General features: G+C 35.8%; 1 protein-coding gene and 1 long non-coding RNA gene across 2 annotated transcripts in view; both read right to left on the minus strand.

Moving 5' to 3' along the window:
- LOC109056761 overlaps positions 1–6,746 on the minus strand; it is an 18,881-nt gene extending 12,135 nt beyond the window's left edge. Inside the window, exons 1-2 of the mRNA XM_042756140.1 lie at positions 6,704–6,746; positions 5,952–6,015 (exon numbers count right to left, since the gene is read on the minus strand). Coding sequence (XP_042612074.1) covers positions 5,952–6,015; positions 6,704–6,746 — 107 coding nt within the window. The remainder of the gene's footprint in view (positions 1–5,951; positions 6,016–6,703) is intronic.
- Positions 6,747–16,771: 10,025 nt separating this feature from the next.
- On the minus strand, positions 16,772–19,324 carry LOC109078325. The gene is made up of 3 exons (XR_006159961.1): positions 19,260–19,324; positions 17,992–18,153; positions 16,772–17,475 (listed from the first exon to the last, which is right to left on the minus strand). It is a non-coding gene; the product is annotated as an uncharacterized LOC109078325 (long non-coding RNA).
- Positions 19,325–19,952: the final 628 nt, after the last annotated feature.

Raw genomic sequence — 19,952 nt, forward strand, 5'->3', positions numbered from 1 at the left:
CAAATTTGAAGTGTATAATAAATAAATATAAGTAGGTAAGTAATAACAATATACAAATTGACAATTGTATGTGCAGGTATATTACAATAGGAAGTTTTGCACGTACAGGTAGATTATGTGCAAATTTGAAGTGTAGAATAAGTATGTGTGTTAGATAAATAAGTGTATGTGTGTATAAATAGTGTTGTGTGTTGCACAGTTATTATCAAGTGTTCATGAGATGGATTGCCTGGGGGAAGAATCTGTTCCTGTGTCTGGTCGTTCTGGTGCTCAGAGCTTTGTAGCGTCGACCAGATGGCAACAGTATTAAGTATTAAATGTGAAAATCACTGATCACTAAATTTGCAATTTTAACATATACGTTTAATAATTTTATATTATATATTTTATAAAGGGTTGTCAATAGATTCAAACTTTTAATCAGATTAACTAAATCAAATCAAAATACGTTGTGACCACCATTTGCATTTAAAGCAGCTTTTGTCCTTAGTTTTTCAGGTAGATTTGCAGGTAGCAAATGAATACTCGCTCTCTGTCTTATTCAAGGTAAATCATCACCACTTCCATCCCCTAGTTTTGTTGAACTAATGGCTAAAATGCATGTGCAGGTTACTTTAATAGGACCCAATTATTTCCTCGGATGAGGAAAACACAGACAGAATCAGAGAATCCAGTCATAAAGATTGAATTTACTGTATAGCACAGAATTTGCCAAATTTTGGACAAATAAATTGAAAGTAGGTCAGTTCATTTAAAATCACATTGGCGGTATGGACTAAAGTCTGTGAAATATTAAATACAAAGACTATTTAAAATTAATCCTACCGTTGTGCATGTTTCTGTGTGAAAGAGCGAGGCATGAATGTGGCGTTTAAACACTAGCATACTAAAGCATGACACTCCTGTGTTTTCTGCTTCAGCCATCTCACCTGGCTACTGTTATGTGAATTCTGTATATGAACAGAGCTGCTCAGTCACTCAATTAACAATCAACCAACCAATTCAATAAAAAAAACTGTCATATATACAAATAAAACTCCATGGCAACCTGCCAAAATAAATGTCTGGTAAGACTTTAAGAAATTGTGACAGAAATATATACATTTTGTAAAGTAGAATGTTCATATGGCCCTATTTTACTTCCTGAACAAGTGCAAATATGAGTACAAATTGCTACAGTTACAGTGTAACTGAGCCTCCTACATGCTCATGCTCAGGTTCATGGATTTTTTCATGCAAACTGATCTGTTTCAAACCAAAACTGATCTGTTTCAAACAAGATTTTCAATGTGAACTCGTCTGCACTGTTAAGAATAAATTATAGGCTAACTAGCTTTGACTAACTACAAAAGTTGAAGAAACTTATAAAATACAACTTTGGTAGATGATGGTCTTATTTCACTTAAGTTTGGTCGATCACCACTTTTGACTGGTCACTCTTCACAGACACAGAGCTCTCATAAAAAAAAAAATGATCTTTCTCTAATTACACAAAGAAAGGAAAATAACTTTATTACACAAGGTTTCCAGCTTCATAAAAAAAAAAAAAGAAAAAAAAAAAAGTAATGTAATGGAATACAATGTAGCCAGCATTTTTCTTCTTACGATAGATGGATATATTTATGTTTGGTAAGAAGTAAAACTGCAAATTCTAATTAAACACAGTATAGCTGTGGATTTGTCCTTTTTACAACTATGGGTAGATAGATGTATTCAGGTTCCGGGTGGTCATCTATGTAACTTTATTACTGGAAAGAAATCAGATTATCAGACACAATGCTCTGTGAATTATTGTTTTATTTAGTTAATTTATTACTTAAACCTCAGTGGGAAAATTAGCTAACACAACTCTGTAATGTAATGTAAAACACATGAAATACCTTCTGGTATGTGGTGTTGTTTTCTTGCTGAAATTGGGCCCATCACCTTTTGACTGGTGACTCTTCACAGACACAGAGCTGGACACATCTTAACCTTACCCTACCATACAAATACAAAGAAGAAAAAAACTTCTCTACAGGACAGGTCAATTGGTGTCATTTAAAGAGGTGTAACATTGCAAATGGCAATTACATATAGAACAGCAGTGGATTTGTTCTTTTTACAACTATGATGGATGATTTCTGTTTGACTATCTGATTTGTTTTACAATAATGCCCCCTAGTGTTTGCTTATGCAACTGTATTACTGGGTCCATGCTTAACTCTCTGAGCTACAAGAGCTACAGTAAATGAACTGTTTCAAATAACTGATTCATTATATCAATTAATTTGCCCTAGAACATTCAAATACATTTTATATGTAGGCATATGTTGCTGTTGTTCTTCTATGAAATTACAGGTGCTGGTCATATAATTAGAATATCATCAAAAAGTTGATTTATTTCACTAATTCCATTCAAAAAGTGAAACTTGTATATTATATTCATTCATTACACACAGACTGATATATTTCAAATGCTTATTTCTTTTAATTTTGATGATTATAACTGACAACTAAGGAAATCCAAACTTAGTATATCTCAGAAAAGAAAATTAGAATATTACCTACACCCTCAATACAAAGAAAGGATTTTTTTAAATCTTGGCAATCCGAAAAGTATGACATGACAGGTGCATGAGTACAAAATAGCGCTCAATACTTAGTTAGGGCTCCTTTTGCCTGAATTACTGCAGCAATGCGGTGCAGCATTGAGTCGATCAGTCTGTGGCACTGCTCAGGTGTTATGAGAGCCCAAGGTTGCTCTGATAGTGGCCTTCAGCTCTTCGGCATTCTTGGGTCTGGCATATCGCATCTTCCCTTCTTTCACAATATCCCATATAGATTTTTCTATGGGGCTGTCAGGTGGGTTTGCTGCCACAAGAAACCAGGACACCATGGTCCCAAACCAGGTATCTGCGCTTTGGCACTGTGTGCAGGTGCCAAGTCCTGTTGGAAAATGAAATCTGCATCTCCATAAAGTTGGTCAGCAGCAGGAAGCATGAAGTGCCTTAAACTTCCTGGTATACGGCTGCGCTGGGACCTTGACCCTCAGAAAACACAGTGGACCAACACCAGCGATGACATGGCACCCCAAACCATCACCAATGTTCCTCACACTGGACCTCAGGCAATGCGGGATTGTGCACCTCCTCTCTTCCTCCAGACTCTGGGACCCTGATTTCCAAAGGAAATGCAAAAATTTGCTTTCATCAGAGAACATAACTTTGGACCACTCAGCAGCAGTCCACTTTTGAAGCGAGACGCTTCTGACGCGTCTGTGTTCAAGATGGCGCTTGACAAAGGAAGGCTGGACAGCTCTGAAGCCACCATGATTGCATATGTCTGTGCGTAGGGGTTTTGAAGCCTGACTCCAGCTGCAGTCCACTTTTGTGAATCTCCCCAACATTTTGAATGGGTTCTGTTGACAATCTTTCCAAGGTTGCGGGTTATCCGTGCCCGGGCACTGTGTTCTACCCATCTTTTACTTCCATTCGCCCTCTCTATTATGTGCTTGGACACAGAGTTTCGTGACATAACAAGCAGCCTCTTTTTTTGGCAATGACCTTGTGTGTTGCCATCCTGTGACAATCTCGGTAGCAATCGTTCGTCTTTTGGCCAAATGTCAATTAAGCAGTCTTACCCAATGACTGTGTCGCTACAGAACTAGAATCCTGATGAGACCCACTTTCAATGGCGCCCTTCAGTTTTGTGTTTTTTTCTTTGAGTTAACTAGCCTGCTTAGGTGTGGCACCGGTTGTCTTCAATATGAACCTTTCAACCACTATTCTACTGTTCTGAGCTACTGAATTTTGGATTTCCTTAGTTGTCAGGTTTACTCATCAAAATTGAAAAGAAATAAACACATGAAATATTATATTAGGTGTAATGAATAATATAATCACAAGTTCACTTTTTGAATGGAATTAGTGAAATAAAGCAACTTTTTGATGATATTCTAATTATATGACCAGCACCTGTATATGAGTAAGGGTGTTTTGTCAGTATCATACAGTTTCGGAATATTCAGACTGTAACATTAAAATAATTAATTTAGAAATGTATATATATTTTTTTAATTTAGAATTTCTATCACATAAACCACATTAATTAAAATAACATAAACAATGCTTGCCTGGCTTTGCTTGTGGTTCTACCATAAAACCACAGTGATGAAATTAGCTGACACAACGCTGTTAATCGTACTAAACATGAAGGTACCTTTGGTAGTTGATTTTATCTCACGTAAGTTTGGTCCATCCACCTTTTGTCGATGGTCCCACTCTCACAGCCCACAGAGCTGAATACATCTGAGTATAATCTTTCACTGATTGTAACAAAGACACAGAGCGAAAAAAAAAAACTACATTACTACAGGAGACTTCTGTCTGATATCGGCACACAGAACCTGCAAATGGATCCACTCAATTTTTACTAGAACAGTCATTTCAGTGAACTCACTAAACACTCTTTATGACATAAATCATCTCAAGATGTGACATTAAATACATATAAACTGAAACTTACATATATTTCGATAAACTTAATTGAACAGAAGACAACATTTTTTATTGGACTACACTGTCCCTGCCTGCACGATTCTTAAAAATATTGAATGTGTCCAATATTTGGTATGTTTCTCTCTTACTTTAATAACAACAGCACTTGAGGAATGAAAATGAACAGAAACCAGAATTTTTTTCCAGAAACAATTTTTCTTTCTTTGGACTGTCCCAAGAGCCACATGGTCAATGTCACGGTTTACTTATATTTGTGATCCTGGACCACAAACACCAAGTCATTAATGGTCAATTTTTTTAAAAAAAAATTGAGGATGTTATGATGATCTGCCCGCTGAATAGATACAATAAAATAACTGTATGTATTTGTCTAGAGAATAGGACAAGGTTCTCTGGCCTAGGATACAAATTATTTGAAAATCTGAAGTCTGAGGGTGCAAAAACATCTACAATACTTAGAAAATCTCCTTTTAAAGTTGTCCAGATGGAAGTTGCGCCTTATTAGGGCGTGTCCAAAATGGAACATCCGCTGAAAAATAATTCGAATTATGATTCGAATTTGCCAAATGCATGATTTCAGTTAGGAGTGACAATGAATACCCAGCTTCACTTGCTTTTCTCGTCTGAGGCACAAGAGCGTGCTCGAGCGAAGAAATATTTTACAATGCAAGTTCTATTCAAAGCATTTAGAATACATGACTCGTGAATGTGAATAGCATGTTAAAAGACTGTTTAAAACCAATTATATTTAACGTTGCTTAAAACAACTTATAACAATAAACGCCCTTCATGTATCCATGCATAGTTTAATACAAAGGGCAGAAAGCCAATCACACAGCGTACAATTCTTTGCCTTCATTTATAAAACAGAGAGAGCTGGCAGTGGTTGGGGAAAGACATGCACCATAGATTCTTGAGATATCGTTTTTAAAAAGTTGAAGCTTACATTATTTTACCTGCTTTCTAAACGATTTGCGGCTCTCTTGTGCAAGACGCGACGGACTTGTCCAACTTGTGATTAGAAGATGTTCCTCTGAGAAATGCGCGAAATAATAGCGTCTCTTGTGAACAGCTATGGTTTCAGTTTTGATGTCAATAAGATCTTCTCCACTATTGATGTTCTCTTTTTTTCGTGATATTTTGACAGAACATCGCGAAGTCACCGCGCTGCATCTCTGACATCGTCTTGGACTTCTACTGGATAGGCTACAAAAACAATTATAATAATGCAGTACACTTACAGTTACACCTTAGCTCAGGTTTATCGGGATAAATGTCATGCGCACACTGTCAACACCTCGTCGGCAATTACCATAATTTTTTCATCAAGAGGGCTCGCAGACAGCCCGCGCCCCCCCGCCCATGGTGCAGGCACCCTTAAGTACACGCAGACATTGCATGTACAACATGGTGTCTCGCACGAGACTGAAATGCTTGCGGCCCCCGCCGTACCCATCGTGCAGGCCGATTTTGACGTAGACCCGGCTGGGCATAAAGCTCTTTGCGAAACGCACACCTAAAATATGAATTTAGGGGTTGAAACATTTTTGCAAGCACAGACATGTCCCGTTGCGTGTCGGAACTCGTAGACACCTGGACTGGGCTTAAATTCTATTTTTTTTTTTTGCCACACCCCTAGTTCTTAGGCTTTGCATTTGACTTCATACAAAATAAGTTAGTGACATAACGAGTGGAGCAAATTAATTTTCGTCTTTAATTTTGCCACATCTTTTTTTATTCTTAAAACTCCTTTTTTTTGAGTAGCTTATTATCTATCGTTTTGCTTACTTAACTAAAATAGTGGAGTCGGATCCGTATTAAATGATTCCCTCATAAGTTGACTCCGGTCAAAGTCTTTTCTGAAACATGACAGTTACCCCTAGCTTTGATTATTCTACAAACTCCTGAGACGAAACCCCTGAATATTTACCTTGGCAGATGATTCCCCTTTTTGTCACCCCCCCCTCGTTTGGCGTTACTCACCCTGTATGAGTTGGTCCCACTTTTTATAGACACCGACGTCTGGACGGCATCACGATGTCCGGTTCCCCCGAGCTGTGCGTGCACTCCCACTGCTGGCAAACCCCATGCAATTCCCTTTGTGAGATGTTGCGGTTAATATAGTATACGACAGTGCAGTTTTTCCCTTTTGCATGCCTAATTTTTTATACATTTACGCGCGCTGTCCTGATGTCTTTACATACTCTCTTCAAACTCCCGACCCCGCGCACTAAGTATAAGACACATTGTACGACCTTCTCTGGGTAACTTAATCTCGTCTGGTATTAGCACAACTTATCCTGAAGTTCCCTTTAGCTTCACTGTTTACTGGCTCACCTCTCTCACAGACTCTGCGTCTCGACTCTATTTACTACCTCCTAGGATTTAGAAGAAAAAAAAACTCTCCTACCGTAGGCGGGTACTACCTGACATCTGAAAAGTTAATGCTACAAATGATAAGTAATGGGTCATAGTTGTCCACGCTGCCGTCGGTACTTTTTACCCTTTATCACGTGTATTGTGTATTTAGGTTTAGTTGTAATTGTATCACTGGAAAGAAACTCCAGATTGAGTGCATTAAAGAGTGGAGCAGCTTATAAAACACATGAACTCGGCAGGGTTTTTGCAGGTGATGTCGTTTCCATAGACTCAAGTCTGGTATTCACCTTGTACATAGTCACTAATTCACGGCACTCATAGTTGGATGCATCAGTACTTATTCCAAGCTCACGTACTGATTGCTGTATTTCGTTAGGTGAAAAAAAATGAACTGGAACGAACACCGAGGTGCCTGCATTCAGATATGGGAGCGCTTAAGGCCAAGTCCACGCCTTTATATTTACAGGTGCACTGTAGACAATGCATACGCAGTTCAAAGCAGCTTTGACAGTCCTCTTGAACCCGAAAATGCGATGCAGCAATGCAATTACTCCCAATTTTGTTGTAAGCATCTTTAGAACAAAGGCTAAATAGTAAACATCAATTTTCACCCGGCATGGATGCTGAATTTCAGTGTCCGACGTCTCAGGTCAGTCGTTCAGTAGCTGTTCAGTTCACTGCCAGGGGTGTTTCCCTTTATTTACTAGTGGAACGGCATAAATGACGTAAAGAGTAATGCCTTCCCTCCCATTTGTGTACGCCTCTTTCCCCAGCGGGTCCCTACTCCCGTCCATTTTTTCGTCATGATCTTTCGACATGATCTTTAGTGAGCACTGCGTCACGTGTTTCGTTCTCGTCCCGGGGTGTTCCTTTTCATGATCTAGTGAATGGCCTGATGATTTACGTTGATTGACTGATGTCCTTAAGGTCGTGAAATGGGGGTGTCTCCTTATAAAACAAGTTTCTTGCGGGATATCACAGCCTTGTTGATCCTGGAAATAACGTCTCCACCGTCAACCGCCTCAACTGTCTATTCGTTTGGACAGTAAATCCCTGTGATCCGTGATCAACAAAAGACCACAGTCCAGGAACATCTTGTTACTTGGCAAAATCATGGCGACCAGCTTTACATACTGCCCGATGTAACTCGTAGACCCAGTGTGTCACGCCCAGCGAGAAGACCCTGAAATGGCCTTTTTGGTAGTGATTCTACGCCTTCTGTAGGTTCCGTCACGCGAGCAGAACTGCCTATTTGGTCGGCTTCACTGCGTTCGCGAAGTGTCCTCTTCGCTGTTCACAGAGCCTGAAGTCTGAAAAGTTTCACTAATAGACGACAAAGAACAGAGAGGGGAAGAAAAAGATCTTACTACAACCACCTTACTACAGTTCTGTTCAGTTCTCTTGCAATAAAGTCCTGTGCAATAAAGTTGATTGTATGTGTAAGTGAAGGAAAGTTTTAACCAAAGAAAAGCCTTTAAACCTGGAATGATATAGTGCTTTGTTACACTTTGTGTTTGCCAAAAATGTATACCCTCCTGAAAGTCTACTAAATAAGAACTAAAAGGTTACACTGACCTGGTGTAAGGTTACGGCACGTATTGAGCACAAGTATGTATGTTGAACCAATATTTTTAAAAAATAAGTAATTACCTGGCATTTAAAAGTGTTATATAGCCCACCGAATCATGCTTAGCTTAATGCTGGCAACAATGAAACCCACTATAGAGAGAACTGAAGCAATTTTTTAGCATAAAAAGAGGACATGGTACAAGAGTATAGGCCAAAATTATTGTTTAAAGTGTGAAAATATGTTGCAAAAGTAACACAGAAATTTAAAAACAATAGACTTGTGAAAAGGCTCCTGAAATAACTAGGTCTTTACTTTAAGCTTTCATTTAGTCATGCATGAGTTTTTGTTAGCAAAAGAGCAGGAGGAACACCAAGAAAATGCCTCATTAGCCAGCAAAAGCTATGAAAAATAGTGACAACTTTTACCTAACAGAGTAAGATGCAGCCTGCAGAAGTGACATGCATGGTTGTTATATTCCACACCAGAACTACCGACTGTAAGCCAAAGCACAATAAAGACTCATTTAGCTTTGTCCAAGGCCCATATTTACAAAAGATAGACTTCTGGGAATCCATACTCTAGTCTCATGAGACCAAATCATTTATTTTGGATCTAACAACAGTCCGAAATGTTTTGGTGTTGCTAGCGGAGGGGTACAGAGAGAAGTGCCTGGCTCCCACAGTGACGTTCAGGGGTAGTAAAGCTCTTCTATAAGGAATGTGTGAGTGCTGAAGGTGTGAGGGAGGGGAGTTGTGCTTCATCAATGATGTCATCCATTCACACACCACTATGTGATGTAAACAGAAGATGCTACCCTCTCCTCATTTTGCTGCATTCTTGGGCATTTTTTTTTAATATGACAATCAATATATCCAAACTCCAAAATCCTAAAATCCCTAAGAACCATTACACTCAGAGCCAAGAAGGGTCAGAGCAGTGTAATTATACTTAAGAATTATGGAGGGCATATTAAGCAATAAAATAGTACACTTTGTTGAATTTAAATATAGGGTGTACTTATTTCTGCAGTCCTTTAAACAAAATTGACTAAGTTACTTATTTTACAGATATTAATGGCATATATTTATCTGTTTTTTATTATATGTTTAATACATTTCAATTTTGCCATCTTTCTTTGAATTATATTAATGATCATTAAGAAAATATATATTTTATATTTAATAATAATATTTAATATGTATATTGATTATAATTTTATTATTATTAATATTAATAATTTTATATTTAATATATGAATATAATATAAGTATATATTTAAAACACCACTGGCTCTGCACCCCTAAATTCATTATTTCAGACTTATGTGCCCTCTAGAAGCTTATGTTCTGCAAGTGAACGTCGTTTGATTGTGCCATCCCAAAGAGGCACAAAATCACTTTCACAGAATTTTAAATAAACTGTTCCCTCCTGGTGGAAGGACCTGCCCAACTCAATCCAAGTAGCTGGATCCTTAGCCATCTTCAAGAAATGACTAAAAACTAATCTGTTCCATCTTTATTCGATCCTCTAACTCTAGCACTCTCTATTCTAATTCTATTCTTTAAAAAAAACTTGTCCCTTTTAGACTTGCACTCTATTCATTTACTAAATGCTTGTTTTCTTAAAAAAAATCTTTCTAATCTTTTTTGTATTCTATCTGTTTTCTTTTTATTTATTATACAATTAACAAAAGTAAAAAAAGGCCTCTAACCCTTGCTTGCTCTATTCTTTTTCTATTCTATCTGTTTTCTTTTTGGTTATTATATAATAATAATAATAAAAAAAACTTTTCTACGTAGCACATGCATATCATCAGTGTTCGAACTGTGTCAAAGCTCTTGGGGGGTCCCCCAAACCAGACCCCCCTCCCACACCGCCTTACAAAAAAATTATAATAAATAAATAAATAAAAATAAAACCTTTGGGTTTGGGGCTATTACCAAACAAATAAAATCATTACCAACAAAATTCATTTTTGCAATGCAGAGGAAACACAGAAGCTGCATCTGAAGTGGTATTTAAATGCATATACAGACTGTTTAATGCAAGGCATGAATACATGTAATCTGCAGTAACAAATGCATAAACAATGTTTTATATTTTAATCCTAAACCGTTATTATTGATATTTGAAATGGTTAAAAAAAAGATAAGGTATTTTTAATCTGAAATTAAAACCGACCGTAGGTGGCAGCAAGTCACTGTTAATAAGTGAGTCAATCCCGAATCATTTAAATGGTTGATTCATTCAGGAATGAAACACCAGACGCAAAACAGTGCTGTGGCTTTGTTTGGAATAATTTTTGTTGGCAAAATAGAGCAAAAGTAAGTCTCTTAATATTAACGTTCTTGTTTATTGAACTGTTGTTTATTTGAACTTTTTTATTGGCCCCTATATCTTGAATTTTGGGTTTTTCCGAAAAATTGGCACTCTCCATGGGATATTGATTAACTATTTGAAATGATTTAAATATATACAATTTCTGCCCCTATATCTTGAATTTTGGGAGCATTCTAAATGCATTTTATATGAATCATGCAGTGAAAGTAGGGACGCATCGATCAGATACTCAGTATCAGTATCGGCCCCGATACTGCCATTTTCTGTCGGATCGGGTATCGGTCCAAATCTGATATAGTGCGTATAATATTCTGTGTTATTGTTAAGCCCCATCAAAGGCACAAAAACATTATAAAGCACCATAACGTTTTCATTCACTATATTTCAAGTGTTCTGAAGCCGTTCCATAGTTAATGTGAAGTATAGATGAATATTTAAGTCAAGTTCACGTAAACTCTTCTCCCCACTGCGTCTGTCTGTCATCCTCCATTTAGCATTCAAACTGCGTGTCACATTCGGTTATTACAGTCAAAACGATGAAACTCTCTTCAAGAGTGCACAATAACTTATTCACAATAAGAGATTTAAAACTGTTAAAAGAAAATGCTCAATAAAATATCGCACAGATATAATACACTACGCAGCAATATCTCTTCCCTTTTTTATGCAGCGCATCTGCGTGCTGTGACTACCGTGTTGCTTCAAGTGCATCATTCTGTGGGTATAGAAAATTCTACATTGATTTAAAAAAAAAAAAAATAAAAACTGTGCTTGTATCGGATCGGATAGGAATTGGCCGGTACTCAGAATGTTTGGTATTGGATCGGATCGTTTCTGAAAAAATAGTATCGTTGCAGCGAAAGAACACACTCTAAATGAGAACAGTCAGTCTAGCTAGTGTTTAAGCACTCATAACTCCAACTAAGACTAAAACTATTGGTCAAAAAATGTTTTTGTAAACTGAAATAAAATTAAAATTTCAAAATAAATGAAAAACTAAAACTAAATGCACTAAACAAATGAAATTAATATTAAAACAAACTAAAATAAAAATAATAAACAAAAATAAAATAATTGTGTTCGTGATTAATAAGCTGTCAGTCTGTGCCAGAAAATCTACCTGTGGTTGTCATGGAAATACCTGTAGATGGCGCTGCATGCAAAGAGAAGCATCTTTTGCATTATAAAACAAGAGGGGGAATAAATCGGAAATAACTATAAAATATGAAATGGGGAAAGAATCATAATGCAAAACCTACAGCGCAGAACATTTAAAAGCGTGCTGGACGTGCGGAGAACAACATGAGATCGAAGTTCTACATTTTTTTGATGGATGAGTTGACTTTAGTGAATAGTCATTTTGTCATGTTTTAATGTACAAAACGCATCCAAAATGAGAGAAAGCAGCAGCCGCTCTGTGTTTTCACTGCTTGCTGTTTCCTGTGTAAAAGGGGCTTTATGGGATTGATTGCGTTGCTCATCTGAAGCGCATGCATGTGGAGTGGCTCATCAAATTAAAGTGCAAACATCATTTAAATCACCACATCGCATTTAGTTTTGAGTAGTATGAGATTTCAAAGCATCTTAGATTGTTTCTTCTTATTGTGTACTTTCATAAAGGGAGAGATGGGACATAAAAAGTATTAGTGTCCTGCAGAATAAAAACTCAACTGCCTGCTTGGCTTTCTAGTAACTCCTGAAAACCCTGATGGCATGTTTAAGAAGATTACATCTCTTTAATATATGAATGAATATGAATGAATACATTTTACATACAAGTTGCATATTTTTTTGGTTTTTGTTAGGTTGTAAAAAAATAATTTTGTTTTCTCATTATTAAGAGGTTTGCACAAGAGTTAATTGTAAAGTGTGCAAACTTTCAACTTTGCTAAAATTAAATGTCTTGCGTTGGTCTACACTGGAAGTGTTCCATTAACTCTGCTAAACTATAATTACTAAAACTAAAACTAATATATATAAAAACTAAATAGAAATGTGTTCAAAAAATAAAAACTAAACTAAAACTATCAAAACCATTATTGAAACTAACTAAAACTAAACTGAAATGATAGGAAATTTGAAAACGGTATTACAATAAAAAATTATTTAAAAATTCAAAACTATAATATCCTTGGTCTGAGCAAAAGGTTTCAGCAATGACTAATCTGAATGCCTCTGATTGGCTAATGCAATCCTAAACTCAGCAGAATCATGTGTGATTGATTATAATGAGCAATGCTGTAAAACCGCGTAAAAATAAATTTGATGTAACATGAGCAGGTCTAAATTTAATACAGCAATCGAAACTTTATTTCAAGTATTATAGTTTTATTGAAAAACCAGGGGATCCCCTAAGTATATATTTTTGGGGTGTTTTAAGTGTTCCCTTAATGCTTATGGGAGGTCCGGCTTATGGGAGGTCAATTCAAACATGCCATATCATTGCAGCAGATAAATATCTGTTAGAGCCCAACTGAGCAAGCCAAAGGTGACAGTGGCAAGGAACCCAAACAGTAGTAGAGAGAGAAAAAAAAAAAAAAAACTTCTCTTCTTTATTATACCCTTTATGAACACTCCATGGCATGAACACAATCTCAATAAATTCTTGTTATGAGTTATAGCAAGTCTATTACCTAAATAATTTAATTGCCAATGCTGAGAAATACACCCGCTGTTTTTAAGGTTTTGTTTGCATGAAAAAAAAAAAAACTTCAGTAAAGGATTCTCTGAAAACAGACTTACCCATGTTCCTCAGGAAGACTCATCTCAGACGGAGAGTCTTTTCCTCGTTCCCCTGACATACTGCAGCTACACAGCCAGTGCAAAGATCAGCACTGATGTGTGAAAAGTGTCAGCTGTTCAGCATAACCTGAAGATAACAATGTTACTGATATGAATAACATGACATTTCAGAGGGACGAATAAAAAAGAAAAAGATTATTATAGATCATTCCACAAAACACATGGCCTAAATGTGCTATGCGGGAAATAAACATTAAGTCAGTACTTTGCTACTGACATTGATAACCAACAATACTTTTTCCTATCTTGTTGTATCATTTGCTTTTAAAATAAGCGTAATTTACTATAATTTGTACTAAACGTAATGTGAGATGCTACATGAACCAAAACGTTTGTTTTTTTATTACATAACACATTACATGAAAGAAGGTATGCTGGAGCTTAGTTACCTAACTGAAAATGGCGGATTTCGTCGAAATCTTATAACTTCCTGAAACTGCGTTCTACTTTCGATTTCGCATTACATTTAGTAATGCGAGTTATCTAAATGACAAAAGCAGACTAAAATAAAGAAGTGTGGGAAAAATCCTTCATAAAAATAATTATTACATTTTTATAAGCTCCATACTTTAACATGCGTGGTGATCAAACAGTTTGCATTCTTCTTGGCCGTCGGTTAAAGGCTAACAGTTACTCCTGGAACTGGCATAGGCCTACAACTTCGCATTTAAATAAAGCTAAAATTCCTTCATACACTCCAAATATGTGTAACAAGGGAAATATTAAAGCTTACTTGTAGCAGTACAGACGGTCTTGTGTTCAGCGAACAGAATCCAGATATATTTGAACACTTTCGATTTTTTTGTTCGCGCTCTGTTAGCGACAGATTGTAGATGATCGAGCACGTGATAAAAGTTCAGTTTGCTATAAACCCGCCCTCTCCCACCAACAGTTTTTTTTTTTTTTTTTTAACTGGAGATTAACGATTGTTGACTGACAGCATCCTCAGATTAAATAATTAAGTAATTAAAGCTATATGTATAAACATTTTCTATTCCATACTTTATTCTGCCAGATAACTACACAAATTAGCCGTGTGCACTAAGAAAACACACTTTCCAATGTTTTTCGGTCCTCATAAGGATATGTATAAATAATAAATAAATAAATATATTCACACTTGTTGTTTGTCATGTGGTGATTCCAAATCAAAGTTCAATCCGGTAAAAGAGAATTTGCATTAACTCAGACTGGTAATGATTAACAGCGTTGACTGTACGTCCTGACCAGAGCCCGCCATATTAGACATTCTCTGGTCCTGACGTTCGCTCTCATTTGCCAAATGACCGCACATGGCAAGGCGCACATGTCCACTGGGGCTGATGGCGATGCTGAGCGCGGGTTGTCAATACATTCTCGTGTTTTGTCGTCGGTATAGGAAGAAGATAGATTATGGATTATATAAATGTTCGTAAATGTTTCATTTTGCAGAGCCTGTAAAATGTTTTCTGGGACCTGATATGAATTCAAAGCCAACCAACGTTTTTCTCTTGGTATAGTTTTGTTTTTGTACTATATTACTTTCACTTTCGTCTTCTTCGGTGGCTTTAACTGGTAGAGCAGCTGAACTGTTCATACCGCCACCTGCTGGACTGGAGTGTAGAGAGTATAACGTAATACAGTAATTTAAACGGTCAACATGGCATTTATTTTTGTCCCTTTTTCTTAATCATTTTTTAAATATACATATTGTAAATGCCTGAGATCCCGAGTTTGTTTCCAGCTGTATGTCAATCCTTTGTTCCATATTGACAAATAACTCTTACCAAATTCTAGAAACATATTTTAAGAAACATATTTCATAAAAAACTGCATCCTTCTAATAAATTCCTAAATCTATGAATTAACTTTTAAGTACTGTACCTTGCCATTTCTGTAATTTCTCTTCTCAAGATGCAGAACAATTTTTTTTTTCTCATAGTATAACCAAAGACTGCTGTTTTTGTTTTATGTGATTAATAACTTTATAATACTGGCCAAATATTTACACACATATGTAGATTCATTATATATCTCCTCTATTCATTATATTCAGAAATTAATTAAAACTTCTCAGAAGCCCTTCAAACTGTTTGATCTCATTGTAACATAATTATGACCTAGATCAAAGTGTATCCATGTCTAAGTTTGCAGAAAACATTTCTTTGATCACATCATTTGGAATTGTTGCTTCATATTTAACCTGAATGATTTTCATATATTGTGCACAATATAAGTAAGCGTAGGTTGGGACTAAATAAAAGATGTCAGAGAGGATCAAAAGCAGAAATGTTTTAGTTATCTAGTTTTAAATAAAAATGCACAACACCGAGGGCTGTGCGTCTCTGGGACATGGGTTCAACTCGGCCTGACTGATCAAGTGCTATATCGTCTTCTGTGAAATAAAGACAGAGAGGCCAAAAATTAAGTTGAAGGGTTAACTGTTTTTTTGTTTTTTATTATTATATAAAACATGATATACATAGGGTCAAGATGTGGTTTGTAGATGTCAAAAACTACTGTAATTTACTGTAAAGTGTGGGTCCAAAGGCATCATCTATATGAGGTGCATTTCTGGAGTTGTTGTTTTTCATCATATGAAAATGGGAATGGCTTCCTAGAAGGATTGTAAACACTGTTCTTTGGATGGAGAACATGTTACTATGTAAAATGACTGTATGAAATATAACTTGCCACGTGGGAGATGAGAATGGATTTGGACAGCATTGTCGTGTATTAGTTAAACCTGTATGGCTGCTCTCATTCATAGGTAATTTCTACAGGAAACTCTACAGCTTTAAACAGGAGAACCTTTACATCTTTCAGAAAACTAAGTTAGTATGGAGATGAAAGGGGAGAGACGACATCAAGACTTCTTACGTCAGTCAAAGAATATTATCTGGCTGTTCAGAGAAGAACAAAACACAAATTTAAGAGAGTTTCTTCACAGAACTAAACGATTAATTTGTACGACCAAACACTGAATAATACAAATAAAAATAAATAGAAACAATTGATAAATGTAACGAGATAAGATAAATGTACAGAAATATAAAATATAAAAATGAATTTATGGCATAAGAAGGATAAAATGGACATTTGAGAGTTACTCCTGTGAATCTTTAAACATGTAGACTCTTCAAAATTTTCATGTTCATTTGATATATCTGACAGCTTACACTGTATTGTACAATCATGTACAAAAATTGTACAGCAATTTTTAAATTTCTTCAAAATTGAGTTGAGTAATCACAACATCATTATCTGATTGTAGTGCTTATAACAAAGAGTCATGTCTTCCTGCTAATCAACCTCATTTGAGTGTTCATCAATTTGTAAATAAAACCACAAAATATTATTTGAAAATACAAAACCAACAATAAACATTCAACATTACTCATGAACGTGTTTATATTAATGCTGCATTATTAAATTTGAAAGTCTGAGCCTCCCAGCTGTATGCTTTAGTTATCATTATTGAAAAGCAACACATACAGTAAGAGTCAGTGTAATAACCTTTAGTTGGGCTGTTTGAAGCTGTTTAAATCGGTTATCAAATAAATATGTCTGTTTATAAACACACTGAATTCATATTAGCTGTAGGTTTTGAAGTGCTTGCTTCTCACCAAAAATATTCCTTCAGGTTAGGAGTAGGATTTTGTTATTTTATGATAATACTCTCAGTTCATATTTGAATATATGATGAACATTATACATTTTGATTATAGACATCAAAACATCAAACATATTAATTTATTACAGTACTAGTGAGGCTTGTCTAAGGATTCCTCATCTGATGGTGACTTTTCCTTTTCTGTTGATTTCATAAGTTCCTGAGCTTTTGACCTGGGTGTAAACCATCCACCAATGAGGTCCACTCCCCATCTGAACCAGTCCTTATCCAGGCTGCAAGGAGGAAGCAAAAATAGTGTTGATTGGGAGAAGTTGCAAATTAGTTTCTGTATTTCAATTACTTTGAGTACAGAGTATAATAGACTTTAACAAACATTGAATTCTTGTAATCAGGTTAATTTCTGGTTTTACATTACTTGGCACACATTTTTCTAGATCAATATTGTTAACACTTTATTTTAAGGACCAATTTTCACCCTTAACTTGCTTATTAGCATGCCTATCCTTAGCATATTAGCTTTTTATTAGTACTTATAAAGCACATATTAAAGTCTTATTCTGTTTGACCATTCTCTAGATCCCTTAATCCTACCCCATACCAACAACTACCTTACTAACTATTGATGAGCAACAAATTAGGATTTTATTGAGGCAAAAATCATAGTTAATAGTTATTTGATAGTGAGAACTGATCCCCAAACTAAAGAGTGACTACAATATTTGTGTTTTAAATATAATACATTCAAAATGCTTATCTGTGTTAGTATGACTAAAGAGATGTTTACTCACCGCAGTTCACAGTTTGAGTCTCTTAGCACATCAACGAGCTGCTTCTTTGAGTCTCCAATCATATTGTATCTCAGATCAAGCTTTTTCAAAAACTGCAGTGTTTTTGTGTTTGTCAAAGACTGAGTTAAAGAAGAAACATCTGCAATTCTACAGTACTTCAGACTAGAAGGAGACCAACAGAAAGACAAAGAGACAGAAGAAGAGAGATCATTTTTACTTTCACCCAGTGTACGATGTTTATGGTATTTAGAGTGCACAGTCACATTTGCCTTTTCTATATCACAGTAATATCACAGTCATCTCAATGTGAATCCATCTAATGAGGAATTTCATCTGATGGACTTGAGCTGCAGAGAAATTCCATAACATTAATTTTACATCAAGTTCAAGTGAATTTGACAGGGAAATTCACAGCACTGATCTAAAGAAGTTGTTTGATTTGACAGTAAAGTGTAGGCTGAGCCTCATCAAAGCTACAGAAGTTTGTGCAGAAACACATTCACTCCTTTGCAACTTAATTATTTATTGTAAATGTTATACTGTATATGCTGCATACAGTTACTGTTTTCATCACAAATATACTTCGTCCCCCTTGGAATTATAAGGTTCTATCTGCATTCGGTAGTTTTGAGATATTGAGCTTTCAAAGTTTCGGTGTTCCATCTCGACTGTGTAGATAGAACCTTATTGTTTTTTAAATAAAAGCCCCACAATAAAATAATAACATTAAAAAAAATCTATCACATAATGTAATACGTTGGACACAGAATACAATATGTAAATAACTCAATTTTGGACAAAAATGCCAGGATAGAACCTTATAATTCCAAGGGGACGATTTCTTGCACACATTTTAATGTTTTTTTCTTTTTTTTTTTCTTTTTCTTTTTCTTTTTTTTTTTTTTGGAGGGGGGCTCCTTGCTTTGCTTGCGATCTGTTTGGTCTGAGGCACATGTGTTTTTGACCAACTGGTCGGTCGCAGTTATCCTGCTGCTGTTCGCATCTGTGGCTCTCTCTTGCCTTTTACAATGTGTCTTATACTTCCACACATTGTTTCATGACTGTTAGTGACATTACTGACAGAGTAGATACTTGTGCCACAGCTGCACATATATCCTGGGCTTAACACAGTGGTCTGTGAGGAATTATTTTCCACAAATACAATGTAAACCAAAGTTCTTCTTGAGATATTGAGTAACAGTGTACCATTTAATGTCTAATGTCAAAGCACTTTTAAGCATTGTGATTATAATGTGAATGCTACTGACCTCAGTTTCTCCAGCTTGCAGTGTGTGAATCCCTTCTGTAATTCACATAAGTGATTCACTCCTTCGTTTTTTATTTGATTCCCATTGAGCTTCAGTTCTCTCAGGTGTGATGTGAATAAATTAAGAAACACTTTTTCTCTGTAATACTGCATTCACACAGACTGAAGATGGAAACAGAAAAGACAATGCTTAAAAATTATAAGTTCATTTGTGAGTTCCATTCATCATAACCAAACACCATGCAGTCATTGCAAACAAATTCTACGCAGTCATTAATACATAAGCAAAAACATGGAAACTTAATTATAGAACCACCACACACCAATCCATAACTAGGATTTGAGGATACTAGTTAGAATCCAAGTCTAAAGCATCTTTAGTTACCCTAAACGTAGATTAAGACACATAACTGACTGTAAATTAAAATGGACGGCTTCTCACATTCTTAAAGTGAGAAAAATAAATAAACTTCTTTCAAATTCTAGCCATAATTTAAGCTAATTTAGTGTATTTTTAACATCACAAATTCTGGCTTTAAGCTGCAGTACATAATAAATCATCATTTGAGCTGTCAAGTGTTGGATTTCTCACACAAAATATCAGTTTGACATTATTTGTTTTTTGCATGATTACTGCCACATCTATTTCTTACTATTACACATCCAGCTATTGCATTGCAGATATGATGTGGTG

Source organism: Cyprinus carpio, unplaced genomic scaffold (genome assembly GCF_018340385.1).
Source record: "Cyprinus carpio isolate SPL01 unplaced genomic scaffold, ASM1834038v1 S000006806, whole genome shotgun sequence".
Taxonomy (NCBI): Eukaryota; Metazoa; Chordata; class Actinopteri; order Cypriniformes; family Cyprinidae; genus Cyprinus; species Cyprinus carpio.